This window comes from Aphelocoma coerulescens, chromosome 2 (genome assembly GCF_041296385.1).
Source record: "Aphelocoma coerulescens isolate FSJ_1873_10779 chromosome 2, UR_Acoe_1.0, whole genome shotgun sequence".
Taxonomy (NCBI): Eukaryota; Metazoa; Chordata; class Aves; order Passeriformes; family Corvidae; genus Aphelocoma; species Aphelocoma coerulescens.
Genome location: NC_091015.1, coordinates 95,231,804 through 95,254,925, shown reverse-complemented (window position 1 = coordinate 95,254,925; position 23,122 = coordinate 95,231,804). Strand labels below are relative to the sequence as shown.

The window sequence follows — 23,122 nt, the reverse complement described above, 5'->3', positions numbered from 1 at the left end:
CTGACATAAAGGCCGGGCTGAGCCCGGTCCCACATCTGGGACAGGCCGTGTTGGCGAGGCCGGAGGCCCGCGGGCACGCCCGGCTCCCGTTCCCTGCCCGGGCCGGCGGAAGGCGCGGCACACGGGCCTGCCCTACACATGGGAGTGCGGGGTTTTCCATTGGTTGGGGTTCCTCTGTCCTAGGGCGGCACCCTGGGCCTCGTCTCCTGTGAAACCGCTGTAAAGCGGCTCTAAGCGCCGGCGGGATGCCCCCGGGGGGGCGAGTGGTGCAAATGGCAGCGCTGGCACACGGCTGGCAGCGGCGCCCGCCCCGTCCCCGCCACGGCGAGCGTGTCCCGGTCCGGGGACATGAGGGTTTTCCCCGCCCCGGCAGCGCCCCCGAGGCACCGGCAGGCGGGAGCCGCCGGGCAGCCGCTGCCCCGGCAACTCTGCCTCTGGGGTTTCCCAAATTGTCCCACTCGCTTCCTGGTGTGACCCGCCAGACATCGCCGTGGCATGGATATCCTCGTCGGCTTAACCCCGGCAGAGGCGGCATCTGCCGGGGCTGCTGGCTCGCTCCATCTCACGTCTCGTTGGATTTTTCACTTAAGGTTCTGAATAAGTGGGAAATCCCACGTCCCTCCCGTCCCAATGGCTGCGAATTGCGGCTGAATGAGCCCACAGGTTTTCTGGTTTCCCTGTGTTGAGAAAGAGCAGCCGATAAAGCTGACATAGGGCCACGCCTGGTTAATGGTTAACGAAGGAGTGCAGGACGAGCTCAGTACCCGTGAAGACCCGATAGTTCCTGGAAAAGCCTTAGAAATTTCTTCATATTAATATTCCTTAGCCACTTCAGGTGACCCCTTCTTCACAGGGAGACTGTGAACTACAGGGAACTGTAGGGAACTAAAGAAAATACGTGTTTGCAAGATACCTGGAAAAGGAGTGAAGTCCCCCAAAGGTAAGGATTAATTCGGTAATGTCTCTGCACTTTCACCAAATAATCTCATCCAATAAATCCACATAATTTGTTAGGTATTAAGCTAGTCAGTGTTTAGAAGTGCAGCATAATAAGCTAAGTGTAAATATTTTAATCGACATGTGCTTAAGCCAGTTTTGGTGAAATAGTCAAGAGTTCATGGAGTATTTTGAAATCAAAGCTTTGCAATTCGCTACATTTTTAAGAGACCCCCTTCTTAACTGCTTCTAAAAATTGGCTTGAGGGCACTGCTGCTAAAGGGAAGCAGTCTGGAGGGATGGCAGTACCTCTAAATGATGGTGTACTGTGCAGTCTTGGAGCAGTATTCCAGCTGACAAGGTAATTTTATTAATCTATTCATATTTGGTCAGAAAAAAAAGTTCTTATTTGTTTGAAAATTTTATGCTCCTAGTCCTTGAGCTTGGTTTCATTGTAAAAGTATCATATGAGGTGTATCCTCTTGTAGAGATCCTGTTTATGGCACAGGGGCTCAAGTGATCCTTGTATGTTGACACTGCAATTTTATGTGGGGCTAAATGTGAATCAGCAAAAATTTTTACGGTGCTGCTGGGATTCAAAGAGCAAGAAGATGCTGAAATTGGAAAAGGAAAGGTGAAATAAAATGGCAATCACCATTTACATTACAGAAATTTACTGTTCATGTCAATGGTAAATAAAAGGGGGGGGAAAAGATACTCTAATGAAAGTTCAGTGAAAAACAGATTTGTAGTATGACTGTGATACATGCTGAAAGGTTTCTTTTGGGTGAGTGACACCTCAAGGAAGAGCATCCTGGAATTCTGATATTCAAAGTGTGCATCCCCCACCAGCAACACAAAGTGAGGAAACTGGAATTTCTTGCTAAAATTGCTAAAGCTTGTTTAAAGTTGTATGAGAGTTTCTTTGAATGGTCAATTGATACAGATCCATGGGAAATTTCTGTGCTGCATTACAGTATATTTCTTACTCTGTTCCTTCCATTATGCTGTGTCCAGTTCTGGGACCCTCAGTTCAGGAAGGACATTGAGATGCTCGAACGCGTGCAGAGGAGGGCGACAAGGCTGCTGAAGGGCTTGGAACACAAGCCCTGTGAAGAACAATTGAGGGAGCTGGGGTTGTTTAGCCTGGAGAAAAGGAGGCTCAGGGGAGACCTTTCCACTCTCTACAACTGCCTGGAAGGTGGCTGCAGCCAGGTGGCGGTCAGTCTCTTCTCCCAGGCAACCACTGACAGAACAAGAGGGACACTGTCTTAAGCGGCACCAGGGGAAGTTTAGGTTAGACGTCAGGAAAAAATTCTTCACTGAAAGAGTGATTGGGCACTGGAATCATCTGCCCAGGGAGGTAGTGGAGTCACTGTCCCTGGGTGTGTTTAAAAAAAGACTGGATGTGCACTCAGTGCCATGGTTTAGTTGATGAGGAGGTGTTAGGTCGTGGGTTGGACTTGATGATCTCAAAGTTCTTTTCCAACCTAATTCATTCTGTGAAGAAATGTTCGTCTCATTCTTCTGAGGCACAGAAAATGGTATATTTTTTCAATCACAGATAATATATTGTGTAATCAGAAAAATACATGGCCAACACTATTTTGTTATTGGTAAGTAAAAAAAAAGTTAGTCCAACCTATGCAACAAACTCAATTTACTTCCAGCCTTTCCTAATCACAATCCTGTTATTTATCTTAATCAAGTCTGTTGCCTCTGCATGTCCACAATCCTCTAGTCTTCCTCTGATGAGTGTCTCCGCATTTATCCAGTGTTTGTGCTGATAACATTTTTTTTCTCCTAGCAGTGGTATCTCTCCTGTAGAAAATGTTTGGAATTAAACAACTATTTTGTTGTACATTTTTCACCTTCTTTCTTGATCCTGTGCAGATTGTATCTCTATCTATTTAAAACCAAATGAATAAACAGAAGAAGAAATATAGTGATAAATACTCATTACTTGGAAGGTAAATTGGGATTTTAGTGTTAGGCTTTGTCAGAGAGCTGGCAAGAGCACTGTCTGCTTAAAAGGTTGCTCTTAGAGTTTACGATTAAATAATGCTATATCATTCCCCCTTCTTCCCCCCCCCCCCCCCCCCCGCTTGTTTTTGAAAGGAACATTTGGTTTGAAAATTCAGGGAGAGTTTGCTAAGCTTTGTGAAGGTGTAAATAGAAATTGGTTTTATCTTTCCTGCTTGTATGTTTTCAGAGGAATTGGATGGTTTACATGGAGTCAAATGTAGTTTAATGTTATTATTCTTGTATTATGTCAGACATATTACTTTATTCCTGAATTTAGCTTTTACAGCTTCAAAGGCAGACAGAGAGATACTGTTCCTAAGAAGCTGATGACTGATATGAAGATTAATGGCAGCACGAGATTTTTTTTTTCCATTTATTCTCCCTCAGTGAAGTGCCATGCTGTGAGTCTCAGTGTAGGAACACGGAATGACTTGAAGGTGAAGATGTGACTCCAGTTCTGTGTCACCTCTCAAACAGCCTCTATAGAGGATGTATCTCCCCATCTGTTAGGTGCAGCCTGTATTTGCAAGACTGGATATGAAGCAGAGAGGTTAGGAAGGTTTTGAAGTGTTTTGAACAAAGATAAGGTGGAAAGGTTTCAGTCACTGAAAGGAGTATAATGAGAGAGGACGTGAGACTCATCTGATCTTAATGCTGGAGGCAATTGAAGCCATAGTAGCAGCAACTGTGCATTCCAGTAGAAGCTGGAATATGTATAACCCTAAGTCAGGGTTATTATTAGCATTTCAGAGTTTCAAGCCAGTTGTGCCAAACTTGGGTTTGTGACATTCCTTATGCTTCAGAATTTTATTTTTTTTTTTATATACCAAGTACCATCTACTGTCTGATTGCTAGGGCAACGTCAAGCACTGGTGTCAGCAATACTGTCATATCATTTGGAGTTCACTTTAAAAAAAGGAAGGGAATAATGTCTTCCTGCTCGGTAGACAGGATGTAAGTAACAGACTAAAACTGGTGGAAAAAGAGGTCCTAGAAAAAAAATGCACTGGAGTGTATTGTTTAGGAAGGCTATAAATTCAGCATCAGACTAATGCTTTTGCTGAGACAGTTATAACACCTCCCTGTGTTTTGGCCTCACTTGCACTCAGTTATGCTGTTGACAAACTGTTTCATTTAAGTGAATAAACCTCACAGTTTTTAGATTTTCTTTTCTCTGACAGTGCAGGTGCAGTTAACATGGCATAACAAGAGGGAGGCATCATTACTGTGACTACTTAGTCATGCAAAAAAGCGAGATGGGAAATTACAGATATACTACATATGGTGCATTCTGCTTTTGAAAACCATCTTGAGTTCAGAAAAGTAGAAAGGATCCAGCTAATCGTAGAACCAGCTCTATGAATTTCAAGGCAAGTATGCATTTCCAGACACATGGGACAAGCTGAAGACTGCTGAAATGCCAGCATGCTGGGAGAATGGCTGGCAGACACCTTTTCATCTCGGACAATACCCTAAAGGAAATGGCCTTTCACTGTGGCAGATATTGTCCCTTTCTGTGCTGCTCCTTTAAAGGGAGGGAGGGAGAGAGAATGAATGCAAAGGATTTCAGAGGAGGTGTCGTTTCTTTAACGGCATCCTGTGTGTGCATTATCTTGCAGAGACCTTTTCCTTTGTCTCTCACTCTGATTAGCACATGTTTTTGTGCAGTTTTAAAATGCTTGGACAGTTTTCCCTGAAGAAATACATGTGCCTTCCAGCAGTTTTAAATTGCTATTGATATGTTTGATATCCTTATACATCTGCAAACCCATCAGAATCTTGCTGAGTTCTTGACTGTAGTTCTTCCTCTGGTAATTATATTTTCTGCAGTTTTAACCACACATGATGTGAAAAGGTGTTTCCTTCTGTCTGTTTTTAATGTGCTATCTTTAATTTCCCAGAGTAGTCCCTCTTGGGCTTTTAGAATTTGAAAAACAGAAAGAAGTTCTTTCTCTTCTCCCTGTATTCTTTTGTTCACTTATCCTTTCCTTGGTTTCCTTCATGTTGTTCAGTTTTCAAAGCTAACCAGGCCCACTCATTTGAATCTTCCCTAGAGGACAACATAAGTACCTTTGAACAGAAATCTTCTCTTACACTTCAGGAGGGCACTGAAGTCTTTTTGAAAGTGAAAATCTGAGAGAATACTGAATATTCCAGAAATGTTCCAACAATTGATCAAAAGTCACTAGAATATTTTTTTTCTATAATTCTCAGTCTTGTTCTTAGTGGATCCAAACTTCTTGCTATTCTTGATCATGCTGCTTATTAAACAGAGGTTTTCATCCAACAGTGCCACCGAGATTGGTTAAACGAAGTTTGACCCTTAAGACTTCTTAACCCTCTCTGCATCCTGTGTTACTTCAGATTATTTGTACTGAGCTTCCTGGAACTCTGTACTGACTATTCAAGATGTGACATTGGTAGCTCTCCTCCCCAGCTCCTGTGGCTGCATCTTTAACAGGAAAAAAGAAGAGGGGGGAGGGGGATGATGGGATAGTGGAATGATACCCTTTCACTGCAAGATTTTGTATCTCACAAATATAAAAGCCCCCAGGTTGCAGCTTTCATATCTTTTAGGCAGCTGAATTAGAGGACTCTGAGACCTCCTTGGCAGGAACTATGGTTAAGATGGGACATAGAAAGAATGGACCAGGAGGAATACTTGGCTGCAGTGGTGGGTAGTGACAGGTCTGAGATGGAGGATGATGAGTAAGCCTGTACTCTAATAAAAGATAAACTAACATCTAAGAGAATTTGTGGGAGAGAGAGAGCAATATTGTGTGTATCTCTTTTATGAGAATAGGCTGAGGGAGGTGGGCCTGTTCAGTCTTGACAAGAGACAAGTGAGACGGAACCTCATTAATAAATATAGTATAAATATCTGAAAGGAGGGTGTCAAGAGGGTGGATCCAGGTTCTTTTCAGTGGTGCCTAGCAACGGGACAAGCGGCAATGGGCAGAAACTGATGCACAGGAAGTTCCACCTGAACATGAGGAAGAACTACTTTCCGGTGCACTGAGCACTGGAACAGGTTGCCCAGAGAAGTTGTGGAGTCTTCCTGACTGGAGATACTCAAGAACCATCTGGACACAATCCTGTGCCATGTGCTGTGGGATGACCCTGCTTGAGCAGGGAGGCTGGACCAGATGACCACTATGGTCCCTTCAACCTGACCCATTCAATGATTCTGTGGTCTGTTGCCAATGGTTATTGACACATACTGAAGATGTTCCATAAGATGATAATATTTGCTGCCCAAGTATAAAAGACCAGCTAATTTTACAGATTTCGCATTGCAAGTGGAAACACCCAGGGAACAAAATATTTAATTTTTGGAAAGAAATAAATTATGGCTAGAGAATATCTTTTTGAAACATCTCTCATGAAAAGTAGAAACTAGGAAGGTGTTACAGATGTCTTCATATTAAACAGTAAAAATTTAATAATTAAAAGCAACTTAGTGATGATATTAATCTATGAGGAAAATCCCTTCATATCAATGAGTTTCCAAAATAGTGTGTAAAAAAAATTTAATATCACAATGTAAAATCAGAGGAAATACTTGATTTTGATAGCTTGAAAACCTCTGCCTGAGTGCTTAACACTATTATTTTTGAAGACCAATGATAAACTGGTGTACGAAGTCAAACTTCATAACAAATGTAGATACAGAGCTATAATTGCCCAGAAATAGAAGTCCTGAGACCAAATACATTTTTTGGTATTTATTCACCTTAATTAACCAATTCAATTGATCAATTCAAAGTAACCTATTACAAAGCATTTGTGAAGCTTTGTAAGCAATAACAGAATAAGCCTAGCTTTGAGGAATGTACACACTCAAACAGAGAGCATTTTGCACCCCAGCTAGAGCACCAGTACAGGTGTCCCCAGGCAGTCACCAGCCAGCAGCAGGGCCCTGGCCTGAGCCAGCGGGCAAAACCAGCAACCTGTGACTGGATGCACACGTTAATGCTTACTGCTGTGGTTTTCCTTTTTTTAATGCTTTTTTAGCATTTTAATCCATTTTATTATGGCACAATCTCCTGTTTATTCACTATTCTTTTTCCTCCAAGGAAATTTATATTTAATGTTGGCATCTGTCCCTAGAATCCTTCTTTTTATCATCGTAGTAGAATTTATTTAATTATTTAGCCATGCATTCCTTGTTTGTTGAGGCTCATGATGTACAGCCTGCACTCAGGTGGGTAGGTAAGTACATGCTTATGTATGTTAAGCTTCTCTTACAAGATCTTTTCAGACTCTCAGAAGTCCTTTATTTGCTGGTTGCTAACATGACAGGTGCCTCACGCGCTCTCTCTCCTGTGTTCTGTTGCTTTGCACATGCCAGGATTTTTTTTCTTGGCACTGCTCACGGAGGCAACGACTTGTCTCCTCGTGTGCCTGCCCTGCCAGCTTTTAAACGGGCCCATATTGTGCCAATCTCTTTGGGTATCTGGAGACCAGGTACAAACATGTTGATTCCTGAGCAAGTATTGCAGGACCACATCCTGAGGCCTGCCACACCTGCCAGGATAAGGGTCTATTTTTGTGCTAGGCTGCTGAAAATTACATTTGTTACAATGAAAAGTTTAAGTTCAAAAAGTAAAGCCCAGAGCCTTGAAAATGTGTTTGGTGCTAGTGAAAGATAAGGCACAAAAATTAGAATATATTATTATGATTGTGTGTAAGTGTGAGGATTCTCTGTAGCTGCATCAGCAGCTCAGCTAGTTAGTTATAAGGCTGATCTCAAGAATATCTGCCCACGGCACGCAACTGTTGTGTGAATTCATGCCCTGGGTTGTTCTTACACCTACCTCTGCCTCCTCCTTTTCAAGGTTATTGATACATATTTCTATTGTACATCCTAATGAGTATGTTCCTGCCTTTGGGTGATTTCCATTCTAGCTCTATCCAAAAATCTGAGATGCAAACATGTTTTTTGTCTGTTTAATTTTCCTTTATCTAAAAAAAAAAAAAAAAAAAAAATTTTTACCATTGCAGTAATTTGTTACCATGTTGACTGCTGTTCTGTTCAGCCCAGTAATTACTTAATTGTGTACTAGTCCTTAAATGACTTTAAGATTGAGTGGTGAACTACTCATTTGCTACTACTGTGGCTTTCTCACATGTTTCCTTTCAAGGTTAAAAAGAAAATAAGACAAAAAGTGCCTTCTTTGCCACAGCTTTTACTTTATTCTGAAGGTTCCTTTGGATAATGATTTTTTTAATTTTTCAAGAGCAGATTTCTCATGCTTTTGAATATATGTTTCTTAAAAATACATTGTGCCCTTTTGGAGCAACCATTTTTGATGTAATCCATCTTTATGAATAGTAATTTTAAAGGCACATAAATTTGGGCAAAATTTCGTAGCTGGCAGGAGGAGTAAGATATTAAAGGTAGTATAGGGAAGCCAGTATTATTAATCTTACAAAATAAAAACTGCTATTACAGATCAGTAACTGTGTTAGTGTAACGCTATTACAGATCGGTGTGTTAGTGCCTAGTTCTCACCTGTTCTTATTTATCCTGCTCCTGATAATGGCTGTTAAAAAAACACTTTTTGGTTGCCATTTTATTATTTAGAAAATCATCCCTAGTTTGAATGTTTCATTGGTTTTGAAATTTAAAATGATCATGAAATTCTGCAGGTTCTTGTTTGTGCTGTTCTAATAGGAAAGGGATATTGACACATCTTTAATTTATCTTGCTTGTTTTGAGGATCAAGTTCCATCACAAGAACGAGGCTATGTAGGCCATTTGCTGCAAATGGCTTTTGAGTATTTGTTTTTAGTGTATGTATGTTTGGTACATAAATTGCAAAAAGAAGTTGTGTGAAGAAAGGTGTTTGCTATTCTGAAGCTTTGAGTGTTATTGCATCATGTTGTTACGGCATAATTACAGTACAAAGATTATCACATCTAGTACAGCTGACCTTGCTGCCAGGTTCTGATTTGTCATCTTTTTGTGGTTTCTACTGCTCAGCACAACTCCATGTTAGAAGTGAATCCAGTACTTGTTTTCAGGAGAGGATTAAGGTTTTTTTTAAAACATACAGTTCCTACAGACAACTGGTAGTTACTTTAGCAACAGAAGCCTCTGGTAAGTAGTGGAGATGTTTTGAAATTGCTAAGATGATGAATCAAAATTTATTGTAACCAAAGCAGGCTAAAGCATTCATTTGCTCAAGAAAAGTACCTGTTAAAGGAAACTGGAAGGAAAACAGAACAAACATAGACATAGAAGCACCATTCATTTTTTGGAAAAATAGCAGGAAGGTTATCTTTTCAACCAAATAGGAAATGTTATGAACGTGAATGGCTTATTCAATAGATGTTTAACAGGACAAACATAAAGAAAAATATGAAATAGGTAGTGCTAGATGATGGAGTGTAACTGAGCTGTAAGTACAGGAAGTTGTGTCCCCTGCTGTAATTTGTACATCATTCCCTTCTTCACTTCTCAGTGCCTCTACACTCCCATTTCGATCCCAGGCACAATATTCGGCCCATTTTTCACAGAAGAAAAAAAATTCTTTTAGATGCTTGATGAGGATGTGAACAGCTTTACTGTAAGAAAACCCACAGCTCCACCTATCTCTATTTCAAATTCAGCAGGCAGAACCATAGCAAATGTTTTGAGTCTTAACACAGGTTCTGGATCCCTTATTCCCCAATCTTCTTCCACATGCTAGTTGAGGATGCTTCTGGTCACCTTGTCATCACAGTTTTACAGCTTGTCTTCTTGGATAGCAGCAGTAGCAGCCAGCAGAGCTGAAAGCTGCAGAGCTGAAGAGAACTGTATTGTCTTGAGCATCCAGAAATACTGCCAGGTTTTTTGTGACAGCTTGCTATTCTAGGATTGGTAGAAACCAACTCTTCTTTGTAAGTATCCATTGAATTTAGTGTAACACTATTTTTCATGGGGCTTTTTTTCAGTGAATGGGAAGTAAGGAGATCATGTAATTCATCCTTTGTTTAACATCGCTTTGAGTTATTTCCTTTATCTTAGCAGTGTTGCAGGATTGGAATGTGGTTGATATGCATTGTACTCACAGCTGAACAATCTTGAGTTAGACTTTATTTTTTTTTATATAGTAAATTAATTTCCACAATTATTATTCTTGAAGACTACAGTCACATAAAATGTAGACTACTGACCTGGGTTGTATGAGTTTATTATTGTGGAAGATAAAGTAAATAAATCATAATTTTGATGAAAGATTAGTGTGATTTTACATGATGAGCATACATATTAAGAAAGAAAATTAGCAACCAATGAAAAATATTAACCGCTTTTAAATCATTCGCAAGTCAGAGAATGTAGATACATAGCAGTTTTCTTACTTTTCGCTTTATGGGGCATCACTAATAGGTTTAGACTGGTATGTTGTTGAAAGAGAGAAACTGAAAATATCCCATAGAATTCAGCAGAAGCTATGGGCAGGTAAGTTATTGTGCTTCATTATATTTTGCAATGTATGTAGCATAAAATGTGGTAGTGATTCTCTTTGCCTAAGCATACTTGCACACCATTCTGTGTTCTCTGAGCACTGAAAAACAGTGAAAAATGACATTTCTTAACTGCTTCCTGCTGACAGAAGTTAGCCAGGTGGGAGAGATGCCTCTTAAGACTATACAGATCAAAATAAATAAAAAAGATAAATAAAAGAGAGAGTGCTTTTAAAAGAGTTGCCAGGAAGGAAAAAAACAGAAATCTCAAAATTTCTAAAACTTTCCAAGACTGTCTTTCAGAGAACTATGCAGAATATCAGACTGCTGTAAAAACAGTTTGCTTCTAGGCTGGCACCGTCTGACCTCAGCACAGAGAGGTTCAAAATTTGTGCCTCTGACCAGAGACAAACACTGCCAGAGTTCTTGCAGAGAGTGCTGCCACTTTAAACCTGGCCTAGATTTAGGCTGTTTGGATTCCAAATCCAGCTGAAGCCAAACATGGTAGCACAGAAAAATAAGCTGGAAGAGAACAACCCTTTCTAGCAAAATATTTTACGGAAAATTCCTCTCAGAACTTACCCAGAATTTCACAGCATATGGCAAAGACTTGCATCTGTACTTGAAAGCAAGAGCTTGAACTAAGGCCTCTGAGCACAAATGTAGTGAATACGTTGGACTGTCCTTCTTATTTAACTGCCTGTCTCTGCCGGTAAATCCTGGCTAAATGAGAGCCTGTCTCTCCTAATGATAATGTGGAAGCTGTGATTATCTGAGGTGTGGAAGTGAAAAAGATCATAAGGAGAACAGATGGCAAGCAGTTCTGAGTGGGGAGATGGTTGGCTGCACTGTGGTGAAGCTACCTGCAGCAGCTTAAGCTGTTATCTTTCCTGGCTCACTGTTTTCCCTCTTAGCTGGAGATGATTGCCTTTCTTACAGAGTTGGCAGGGTGGAGTGTGTGAACACTTGGTGGCTCTGTCACCTAATGTCACAGGGACAGGCAGATTCTTTTAGGGATCTTTGACAGAAGAGAATTTGCCACAGGGCTTTAGGTACAATTAGACCTTTATGACTACAATTAAACACTTAATTTTCAGCATAGTTTATTGTTGTCTACAATTTTTAGGATTTAATGTAGTTTATTGTTGCACAGTTTTTATGAATGATACTTTCAGTTAAGCAAAATTTCTAGTAATGATTGTAGCTTTCTTACTATCGAGAGTCTTTATTTACCTACACTTTTAGTCACTTGGACCCTCTGCAGATCGTGTCAAATTCTCACTAATCAGTGCATGATGTGATAGTCATAATCTAGACTCTAGACTTTACCTGGGAGAACATGATTCACTCAGTCTTCAGAGGAAGAAGACAGCAGTGACTGTGTCCCAGACCACGGGGGATCACAAGTTTTGCTGTCCAGCATCAGGACTTGCAGCTGTTTGATTTTATAGGCAGTATCTCATATATGGTTACATTTTTGTGTTCCATAACAGATGTCACCACATCCTGGCAGTGGTCATGCATGGGCAAATATTTTCTCAATGATGACAGGGGATCTGGCTGTTCTGTCATGGGGGTCATCACATCTTGGTGACAACTACAGTGTTGAAAAGGGGAAAAGAGAAGGAGGTGATGTGTGACCAGCACACTTACATGTTATGACTGTTTGTCTTAGGAAATGGCCTTGGTTATGCTAACCATATTACCAGGAGTCAGGAGCAGGGTCACATGGCTACAAGAGAAGCCTCATCTTAGTGTAAGTGCATCTTCCTGCACTCAAGCAGGTGGCCTGTGTACATATATCACTCCCAGCTCTGAGGCGAAGACAATAACCCAGAGCAGAAGGGAGCAAACATTACCTTACTCATTGCTTCAGTGGTGAATGTGTGTCCATGACCAGGGAGACCAGTGCATGTGGAAGATCCAGTTCCCACTCTCGTTTTGGGATATGTGTGTAGTGGTTAACCCTCACTGGATCCCAGCACCCACCAAAGCCTCTCTGTCACTCCCCTCTGCAGCTGAGCAGGGGAGAGAAAATATAACCAAGGGTTCCTGGGTTGAGATAAGGACTGGGACAGATCACTCATCAAATATCATCATGAGCAAAACAGGCTCAAATTGGGGATATTAACTGAATTCATTAATAACAAAATCAGAGCAGGATAATGAGAAGTAATATAAATCTTTAAAACACCTTCACTGCACCCCTCTTTCCTTCCCAAGCTCTACCTCCTCCTTTCCCAGTGGTGATGAGAGTCAGGGAATTGGGCCTATGGTCAGTTCATCACAGGTTGTTTCTCCCGCTGCTCAGGGAGAGGAGTCCTTCCCCTGCTTCAGCGTAGGGTCCCTCGCACAGGACACAGTCCTCCATGACTTTCTCCAACGTGCTCCATTAAGCATAAAGTCTCCTGAAGCTTTGCCTTGGTCTTTCTGGAAAGATGCGTGTGTTAGGACAGACTGAATGGGAGCCAAAGACACCTCTGCAGAAAGGCTGACAGGGAGGAAGGGCAAGAAGCACTGCTGTCCTCCCTTGCCATAGTACTTGCTGTAATCTCAGACAACTAGGCTCTTTGGGAAGAGACTCTAGTGATGTTCTCATCCTTTCAAGAATTACTCGAGTCTTATAGTGGTGGCAAATACTCTTCCAAGTTTATTGCAAATAGGGCATGGTAGTGTATGGCCCTCATGACAGGGCATTAATCACAGTCAGTGGCAAAATACCGTCTCAACCAAGCATTTTGTGTTCTTTGATATCTTTGTAAACAGTGATCCAAACAAATCACTTGCTCAACAACAAGCACTGCATTGTGTTCCCTCTGTATCTCAAGCCATCTTTGTTCCTCATGTCTCACCTGGCTCTGTCGTTTCATCCACACAGGGGGTTATTCCATTCATAAACTAACTGCTCCAACTTGCTTTTCTAACATGAAGTCTTCACAGCACATTTAGGGCCTCAATAGCAGTTCATCTATCAGCCACAGTGAAGTTCACAGTAGTCAATGCTGGAGAACACTCTCTCTGTGAGCAATACATGGCTGGACGAGTGCCCTGGCAGTGCCTACGCCCCTAGGTAAGCACATAGCTCACAGCAGAAGCTATTCCTATCTCTGTATTGGAAGAGTCTGCCTACTGTGATTGCAGCCTGCTCTCACTGTCTCTGTGACTCTTCACAGCCTGTCAGTTTTTCTGTTGACACTTTTTCAGTTCATCACAACCTCTCTTTTCTGTAGGCTTGCTTCCATAAGAGTAATATGCTCAGGCTGCCTCAAACCAGCAAATGGTACATTAACTCCTCTGAAACTGTGTGTGTGAGTCTGTGTCCATGTTCACTTCGTTAGCAGTTCCTTTTTCTCCTTCTTTGGTTTACCTTCACATGTTCACACAGCCAGCAATAGGAACTGAACAGGGAAAACAAGTCACACATAAAATATTTATGAAAAAAGAGGATAGTTACTTTCCCAGTTTGTCAGCTCTGTCTCAGATTCATCTCCTGGCTAATCTGTTGCAAAGTCTACTTATGTTCTGCAGGAGACTTAGGTTTTATCCTCATACGTTGCAAGTAATCCATCTATTTGTGTCTGGAGGCTTTATTTAATTCTTACTTTCTTCCAAAGGAAACACACCCTTTGTTTTAAATAGAAAATTGTTAGTTGCACATTTTAGCTAAAATATTCTCTTCTTTCTTGTCTCATCTTTATGCTTATGCAGATTTGAACCTTGTTTATGGAACATAAAAGGACTTTTCATTCCATTATCTTTTTTTTTCTTTTTTTAGCTTCTTGTAAATAATTTTCTGTTACTAGTATTTTTACATTAATGGAAGAATATATGGGGGGGAGAAGAAAGACAAAGCCGGGGTTCTACTACTATTCTCTTTTTGAAGGAGCAACAGCAAGGAAAACTGGAAAAAATGCCTGCAGCCTCCAAATAACATCCTCAAACTACAGACACAGAGTAAACCAAATAAAACAAGCCAGTGTTTTTTCTTATGCATAGGCAACAGTGACTGTTCCTTTGATACCAAATGTGGAAAATAGACACAAACATTGTGCTTGATCCCTAATTAATTGTTTCAAATTATTTTCTCAATATCTAAGATATTGAGTATATCTGAGTCAATTTAAAGCCCTTCACATTATAGCTCAGAACAGGTTTGGTCAAATAATGTTAGGCTCAGTGAACTACAGCACAAACACATCATCAGATTTAGTACCTAGAGCCACACCATGAGGTTAGCTTGAGAAGAGTGTCAGGCCATGCACGTGAGGGAAAAACAAAGTTGGAAGTAGAACCATCTAACCATAACTGGTCTAAAAGCCTGGGGAAACTGCTTTTTCATTTCTAACCTGCATTGTACAATGGTGGAAGAGGTGAAAGCTGTTAGAAAATGGGTACAAACGTTTAATCCCCTCTGCTTTGATCCATGTCTTTGCACATGGACTGGCAGTGGGACTGCAGTGACTGATAACACATTGTCTGCTTCACTTTCTGGTGCTGTGCTGGAGCCTCCTGTTCAAACACAGCCTCTCTCCCATGTTGTTTGCAAACCAAAGAGTTCAGTAATGGTAATAAATTGGTGCCATTACTGCATGGGCACAGCATTGTTTGTATATCATCATCAGGGTGACTTCCAGATGCAAAAACATATGGAAGCTTGTCTCTTGTTAGCTGTGAAAAATAGGTCTAGTGGGTGCTTACCAACAAGCCCCAGCCTTTAAAGCTTTTGGGATCATCTGTTATTTCTCACACATTGGTATCCTGAATTTTGGAACAGTTTGACACTAAAGGTGGGATCTCTATTCCTCATGTTTCAGCATGTAAAACAAGTAAAACAAGTTGCTCTCTGTGGCAGTGAGAGCAGTTTGAAGGGTCTGGAACACATTCACAGGGCCCCATCAGATCTGACTTAGCCAGCACCTATGATAGAAAACTTTGTGATCTTCTTTTTGTCCACCACAGAAAGATTCTGTTAAACAAAGATTTGTGTATTGCCAGCAGTTGATGGTGAGGATTATGAAACTAAAATGAGCCAGAAGAATTTCTAGAATTGTAGGAGAGAACATGGAACATGCTTTTTAGAAGGGCATTTCATTCCTCTTTTCCAGCTTGCTTGTGTTACCTTCACACTTTGTTTCCTTTTTCTTCCTGAGAAATTAAAAAAAGAAATATCTTAATGGAAAACGTGACTACTGCCTCTTCACAGCAAGCTTTACAGGTACAGGAGAGAAATAAAAACACATCAGGTGACTGAAGTTGTATTTCAACACTGATTAAACCAGCATTTTAATACTCCAATCTTAATTGTAGTTTCCATTTTTAACTTCCCTCGAAAGTTATTTACCTTTTGCAAGCCATTTGGATGAAACACTGAAGTGAGATTTCAGTTATCTTTAAGTTTACTAGAGACAACTTCAATATTTGCATCTCTTATACCCTCACAACAAATTTTGAATTTTCAGCCTTTTCAGTCAAATTCAGGGCGAAAGAAAAAAATAGGAAAAGTCTCCAAACCACTTGTTTTCCTATGGGGTCCAGGTTGTAACCCTGTGCTCTCAGGAGTTGATTTGAGGTGGAAAACGTCTCAAAGCCTGCTGCAACTGAATGGGATTTCTTGATGATTTTCAAGATTGCAGACTAATCATTACATCAGCCAACAGATGCATTGGAAATGCGAGTCAGATCATAGAATAACATCTGGCACAACAAGTGCAATGACACCAGCAAGCTCACCTGGGGAGCTTTCTTTCTAGGTCCTGTTCTTAATTTGAATAGACTCTTCCAGAATTGTAGCAGAGTTGTCATTGGTCTTGTAACATTAGAAGAGCAAACACAGCCATGACAGTTTTAAAAAGCTGGGACTTTTTCCTCCTTCACAAAAGGTTGGGTGTAATACTGCAGTGGACTGGAGACTGGTCTGAGAGCACTGGCTGTCCCAGATCTGCCACACTACCTGGTTATAAGCTGTTTAGGACTATGAAATGCTGATAGTATTTTTTTTTAGATTAACTTGAAGAAAATAAAAATGACAGGCAGTCACCTGGATTCATCTAGGAAAGAGAACTCTCCATAAAACATGTAGAGTAGGAAAAAAAACTTGAACACTTAGTGTTGCTTTTAAGTGTGCATATGATTAAAGAGAGAAACAGGAAAAAGTTGGACAAAGCTTATCAGGGAATTAATCCCACAGCTATATACCTGCTCAGAGCTTGCAGTCACTTGAGTGGTACGTCAGCCATATCCGTGTATCTTTCCTGGCAATAATATTTCACAGAAGTGGATCAAAGCACTTGCTTTTACTTGCAGCAGCCTCAGCAGAAATGTCCCGGAGTGTGCAGCACAGACGGGGAGCATGTGATCAGACACTCGGTGCTAGCGAACTTGTGAATGGAGCTCCTGGAAGAAAACACACGGCACTGCACAGCTAACCCAGGCAAGGGCCGTTCCTCGTCCAGATCCAGCTGCCCTTTGGGGAGCTTTCTTTGCGAAGTACATTTTGGAGGAGCTGTGGGAGGAGGGGGAGATGCTGCTGCTGCACGTTCAGTGCAAAGCCCGTGGCTGTGATAGGCTGAAGGGACATGGATACTCTGCCTATATATACTGGCAACTGCATCCTCTCCGCTTTATAGCTGTCACTGAGGAGCAAAGAAAGACAGTGAGAAGGGCAGGGGAGAAAGAAAAACCTTATCAACTCGCTGTAAGTAACATCCTTTGTCCTTAAGGCTTTATGGTTATTAAATTCAAGTAGGTACATTTGGATTAATGCAACAATTGGTTATGGAGAGTGGAAGCTCAGTTAATGAACAGCCAGCTTGTGTTATTAGGGATAATAATAATAATAATAAAAAGAAGCATTATTTTTAATCTAAGTTTGCACAATGTAGTGTGCACCTCTTGTTTCATGTTTGCTTTTTACATCTGATGTATGTTAGCTGTGACTCTTTATATACATTTATGCAGAATCCCATGTATACAAAAGTTTGTATCTTGTCTTTCCAAGTACAGCAGTGCTTGCAATAACCAAGCAGAACTTGAGAAATTCTCTGCCAAATATTCTGAATAATAAAATTCCAAGATAAATTAAATGCATGACTTTTTAGGGTGAAGTTTTCCTCAGAAATAACCCTTTCCCATCACTGTAGTAAAAGCTCAACAGGGAAAACTATGAAGTTGCAGACTCTGTGCCAGTGACAGTAAATGAATACAGCCAGCAACTTCTGGAAAATGTAATTCTTTAAATAAAATGTAGGGACTGTAACTTGACTTGTGCAAAGGTAGAAGTACAGAGTAGATCCAGTTCCTTTTTACTTGTGCCCTTTTTCTGGCAATATCCTATTGCCAGCAGGGGAAGTTCAGCTTAACAGTGGCAACAGCTGCAAAAACCTTCAGTTGGGTTCAGTAGCAGGAAGTTCTCATGGCTTCAGTGGTGTCACTGAAGCACCACAGCCCTTAAATGACATTTTGTTCTGCAACAATCAGTTGGCAGAACAGAAAATGCACTTGACTCATGTATTGGAAAGATTCACAGTTATTACTTCTTTTGAGCAAATACAGCTATCAGTTTTAGGTGCTACTAATGTGTCTATGCATTCTTCCTGTCTGTGTTTAATAAAAGAAGCTGCTAAAAGATTTTATTTTGTTGGCTGTTGTTTATTTTACTTTGATGAACTGGAAAAGAAGCAGACATAAAATTATAATGCATCAAATATACTGTCTCTCCTCATTTGTTCTGCTTTCCCTCTTTTCCCTCTTTTTCTCCTTTTTCATATTTTTTTTCTCTTTTTCTTTCTCATAACAAATTTCCTGGTAGCATTTAGATATATTTTACATTTATATTTAGTAAATATGAAAAAACCGACCCAGATTCTAAAATTACAGACAATACTTTTTAAAAGAAATAATGAATAAGCTGAATGTTATCAACACAATATATCTATAAATAACTTTAATAATTACTGGTGTGTAAACTACTCATTTGTATGGTTCAGTTTCAGATAAAGTAGAAAACTGCTTGCAAATGAACATATGCAATCTAAAGACTAGCAACTAGAATTTTTGGTAACTTCACTAAAATAAAATGTGTCTATATTCTAATTTCATTGCACTGAGGTAGAAGGAGTAGTTTAAAAAAAAGCAACAAAAGATATGTCAACTTTAGATTGTGTAGTGTACTTGTCCTCTGACAAATTACAGCAAAATCAAAGACCAAGGAGTTTCTATATGAATGAATAAAAAAGGTACACTGAAATAATTTAAGGTTTAACATGATTTTTTCTTGGTTTCACCTGCAGTGTAGAGCAGAACTCAAATCTTCTCCAGTAAAGTAGGATTTGATCTGAAGTATGCAGTGGTGACAATAGTCATTGATTCTTGCTGGGAACAAAAATGCTCAGGCAGAATATATGCTTGGTAAAAGTGTATTTTATCAATCAGAGTGAGGCTGTCAATTTGCATACAGACTGCTCACAGTGTGGTAGAGGTTGATAATTAGGCAGGGCACCTCCTGAGAAGCTGTGCTCTCCTCACCTGGGGTTCAGCTGGCAGATACTGAATATGCTGAAACTCATCCTTGGAGGTGTGGGATCTCTGAAAGCATTTCTCACTCTTTAGAGGCCTTCAAGATTATAGAGAGAGGCTTAGTTTCTCTGAAATTTCCATTTAGTTTTGGAAACTTGGATTGTATTATTTTGCAGTTTAAGTTCCTTTGAGTTAAGTGGATATTTTGAGTGCATGCAGACTATAACACTCATCCCTTCACAAAATACAGATTCTCTCAAACAGTGTTTTCATTTTAAACCCTAAGGCTTGATTTGTCTGAAGTACTTTTCTTCTTAGAAAATCTCTATATTTTTAAAATATTTTGGCATAGAGGTAAGGTCTCTCCCTATGCATTGTGTTGTTGCATTGTACAGGAGTTGTATGTGCCTGTAAGAGGTAGAGATATTCTGTGCTGGTAGAGATGTGAAGTAATTTGCATTTTGATAGTACTCACTGGTGAGCATTACAATTGTCTGCTGGAGATGGCTTCCATAACAAGTAGTACTTTCAAGGAGATGAAGTGAGATCTATAGCGAAGAGTTTCGGAAGAGAATAAAAATAGGGATGAAAGTGTAAGTGGGTCTTGTCACTCACAGAAGAACAGATATAAAATAGGAGGTGAAAAGGATGACCACGGTGTTCCTGCAGGGAGCATGCCTTCACAGTTCCTCTGTGAGATACATATATTACTGTAGGTATGGAATTTTCAGGGATGGACTTCTAGGAAGGAAGATGTATGAATAGAAAAAAATACATTTTAAATTTATTGGTATTGTCTTTGGAGGAAGGAAGAATTAAATACTTTGCTTCATATTGGAGCAGATTGACATATTTCACTGGATCAAACTGAGTTGTAAGAATGTTAGAGGTTAAGTAAATACTAGTTCGTATCAATTTATAACACTGCAACCACTGTAGCACATTTGGGATGGAAGGCTCAACCTTCTGTTCTTAATGCTTAAGCTTCCTGGTTCAGCTACTTCTTCCATGCAAAACAATGGGTTTCCCCTGTAATTTAATTCTTTACCTGAATTTTGCTATTGCAACAGTGATTTATGACATTCTTGGGAAAAAGTAAAGTTTGCCAATAACAAACAGGATCTCAGTGACTATACAAAGTGTGTATTTTGTCAAATTTGAATTCCATAGCAATAGACTGAAACCACAGAATATGTATCTGATATTTAGATATAAAATGTATTTGCTTATCCTGATATCCAAAAAGAACTTTGTCCAAAGTTCAAATAATAAAAATGACAATAAATTGTATCAGCATACTGTGTAGCACCAAGATGATGTAAATGCAATACAAATTTCTGGAAAAAAAAATTAGGTGGTGGAAAACTGGTCGCAAGCTATAAAAAATACCATCTGTGTTCTGATAATATGATAAAGTAAATTCACTTTTTTCTGCATGTTTGGGAGCTGTTTTGAGCTTGCACACAATGTGATTTAATTTATGCCATTTGATTAGTATTTTAGGAAAAGACCAAGCGATCCACAACACTTTTGATGTTGTGGTGCCCTATATTTGATTACTATGAAGTAAAGCTAGAGAGTAGTTTAGTGATGCTCTTACACAGTGACACTCTTACCTGTCTTGATGCTGTACTTAGCGTTCACTGGAACCACAGATGTGGAACGAGATACTCAGCAGAACTGATCCCTGTGTAAAGGTCTGTAGGGATAACTAACGCAGTGGTGAGCAACAGTGGTGCTGGAAACATCAGGCTTCATGTTCTGAGTCAGTTCAGTCTCAGGCATCTCCCACTAATTTGTCAGTTGTGTGTTAAATTCTTTTTTTCACAGCTTTCTTCTTTGAAACTAGAGGAAAAAAAAATAACAGGTTACCTCATGCAAATTCCTTAGAGCGTGCTATAGCAATGAACCCGTGAATGAAGTAGCATAAAAGAAAAAATAATAGAATAAGTTAAGGGTTAAGTTAGAGATGCATTGAAAAAGAAGTGCAATAGTACAATATTTAGATTTCTTCTGGCAAAAATATTTAAACCAAAGAACAGAGCCTTGGGGTGTAATTAGATTGCTGCCAGAGATGCATATTGATTGCTGCAGTTCATGCTGATTTCTTTAGAAAGTTTATTAAAATTTTGAACAGTGAACAAAGATGTGTTAAGTGAAAATGCACATAAGATTTAGGGGGTGTGGAAGAAACTGAATCATCCTGATTTTAGAGGAGTAGAAACAAAACTGCTCGCTTAAACACAACTTTTCAAAAGGGAGGTGACACACAAAGCTGATTACTGGAAACTGTAAGGACTGCAATGACCACTGGTAATGTATCTCCAGCAACTTAGTAGCAAGATATGAGAGAGGTCCTAATGCCTCTTGATAAAAGGTGTAGACACAGCCAAATAAACATTTACATTATGATTAAAGAGAATACTAAAACTCTAGTAAAATAGCAACAGGAACAGCCGTTCTCTGGGGAGTCTAGAAGTCCCTACTGTGCAGATCTTTGCTCTCCCAAGTGTTTCATGACCTACAGCAGCATCTTGCCTTCTTAAGTAGCAGCAGCTGCTGCTCCACACAAATCCCAGATCCTCTATTTGTAGCAGCAGAGATGTCTCTAGGACAGTGCTTATTAACGATGTCTTTCTTTTGTGATGTTACAGTACTAATTTAAATGTAATAAAGCCCAGGAGGTTCTCTTTTCTCAAAATGGTGTCCTCAGTTATAAATCCTTACCACAAATACTTGATATCTGAAAAATTGTCTCCTAATTATCTAATATTCACATTGTGCTTAATATAGTTATTTCCTTACAAAGTGAAGATCTAAAGGTATGTGAGCTAAGCACAGTAGTTCTTGACGCCAGCAAGTCCTTTTTCCACTTGCCAATCTTCTTACTAGATCCCAAGGAACAGTATCCCTCAATCTGAGTTTGTAAAGACGCTGGGACACTTTTTAAGTACTCAGTGAATACAAAGTTTCAACTGTATATTAAATGAGTACTCAAAATGCACAGCTACACAGAGTAAAAACGTTGGGTGGGCCAGGGTGGCAGGAGCAGACCCCCAAGTATCACAAATTTGTGTTTGCAGAGCACTTTGCAGGTGAACTCCATCTCATCTCAGCTGAGCCGCAGATCACCTTGGGTGTGCTCACACAATCTGCCTATCTCAAAGAACGCCTGGAGCTGCAGCCCAACATCTTGGAAACATGGACAGCCCCAGACAGAGACTCCTCAAATTCTCCTGCAAAATACAGTCCAGATCAACTTGAAGTGAATTCTGTTTGAAACCTCTCAAAGAAACAAAGTTTTGTAGATGACACAGCATGTGCATTTACAGTGAAAGAGTAAAGAAGTTAAATCTTGAGGCTAGACAAGAGTCAACAAGCAGATAAAATGACAGGGCCGCACAGGGGATCACTGTGATAACTGTGATTGTTATAGTTTGTTATTACTGATTATAATAGAGACACACAGCAGGCTGTTGTCTTAGACCTCTTTATAAGGCAGGAGGGAGTTGATTATGTGCCACTTAACAGTGCCACATCCTTGTGTCAACCAGCAGCTGTAGGGATTAAATCTGTAATTTTGAATCTTCATCAATGTGTTTCTATTGTTCTTCTGTGCTACACTTACTGTCTATCTGTGTTAAGCTAATCTATATCATGGCTATAGGAGTCTTCCTATAAATCGTCTGAATAGCAGGCTTAAAACTAGTAACAATTTCTTTCAAAAATGACTGTTTTTTCCTCTTTTCTGAAGTGTTTTTCTGAGAATAAGACCTAAGTGCTGATACCCATGGATGCTGCAGAATTCCGCAGGAGAGGGAAGGAGATGGTGGACTATGTTGCAGATTACCTGGAGAAGATAGAAAAACGACAAGTCTTCCCAGATGTGGAACCAGGATACCTGAGGCCCCTCATCGCAGACTGTGCACCCCAGGATCCTGAGAGCTTTGAGGATGTCTTTAAAGACATTGAGAAGATCATTATGCCAGGGGTAAGAAAAATGAAACTGTAGTGCATTGTTCAGTACTATATTTAGGTTTTCAAAGACCTTAAAGAAAGTGTGGGTTGAAGACTGTGCAGGTAGACTTTACCAACATAAGTACCCACACTGATTAACTTTTAGAAGGCAGGAGTCAGCTTTACATGTTAAATATGATCTAACTAATGTTTTCTTCCTAGAAATAATCAAATTGTT

General features: G+C 40.0%; 1 protein-coding gene across 6 annotated transcripts in view; it reads left to right on the top strand.

The window, feature by feature from the left end:
* The first annotated feature begins 751 nt into the window (after positions 1–751).
* The window catches only part of DDC (dopa decarboxylase), a 73,998-nt gene continuing 51,627 nt past the window's right edge, over positions 752–23,122 (top strand). For 3 of the 6 annotated variants that reach the window (XM_069004113.1, XM_069004112.1, XM_069004108.1), the window contains exons 1-2: positions 752–940; positions 22,682–22,918. In XM_069004113.1, coding sequence (XP_068860214.1) covers positions 22,718–22,918 — 201 coding nt within the window. In that variant the 5' untranslated portion in view covers positions 752–940; positions 22,682–22,717. Of the gene's footprint in view, positions 941–1,234; positions 1,298–17,045; positions 17,108–18,947; positions 18,986–22,681; positions 22,919–23,122 lie in introns of those variants that run through there. The other 3 variants (XM_069004110.1, XM_069004109.1, XM_069004111.1) reach the window with 3 other exon arrangements.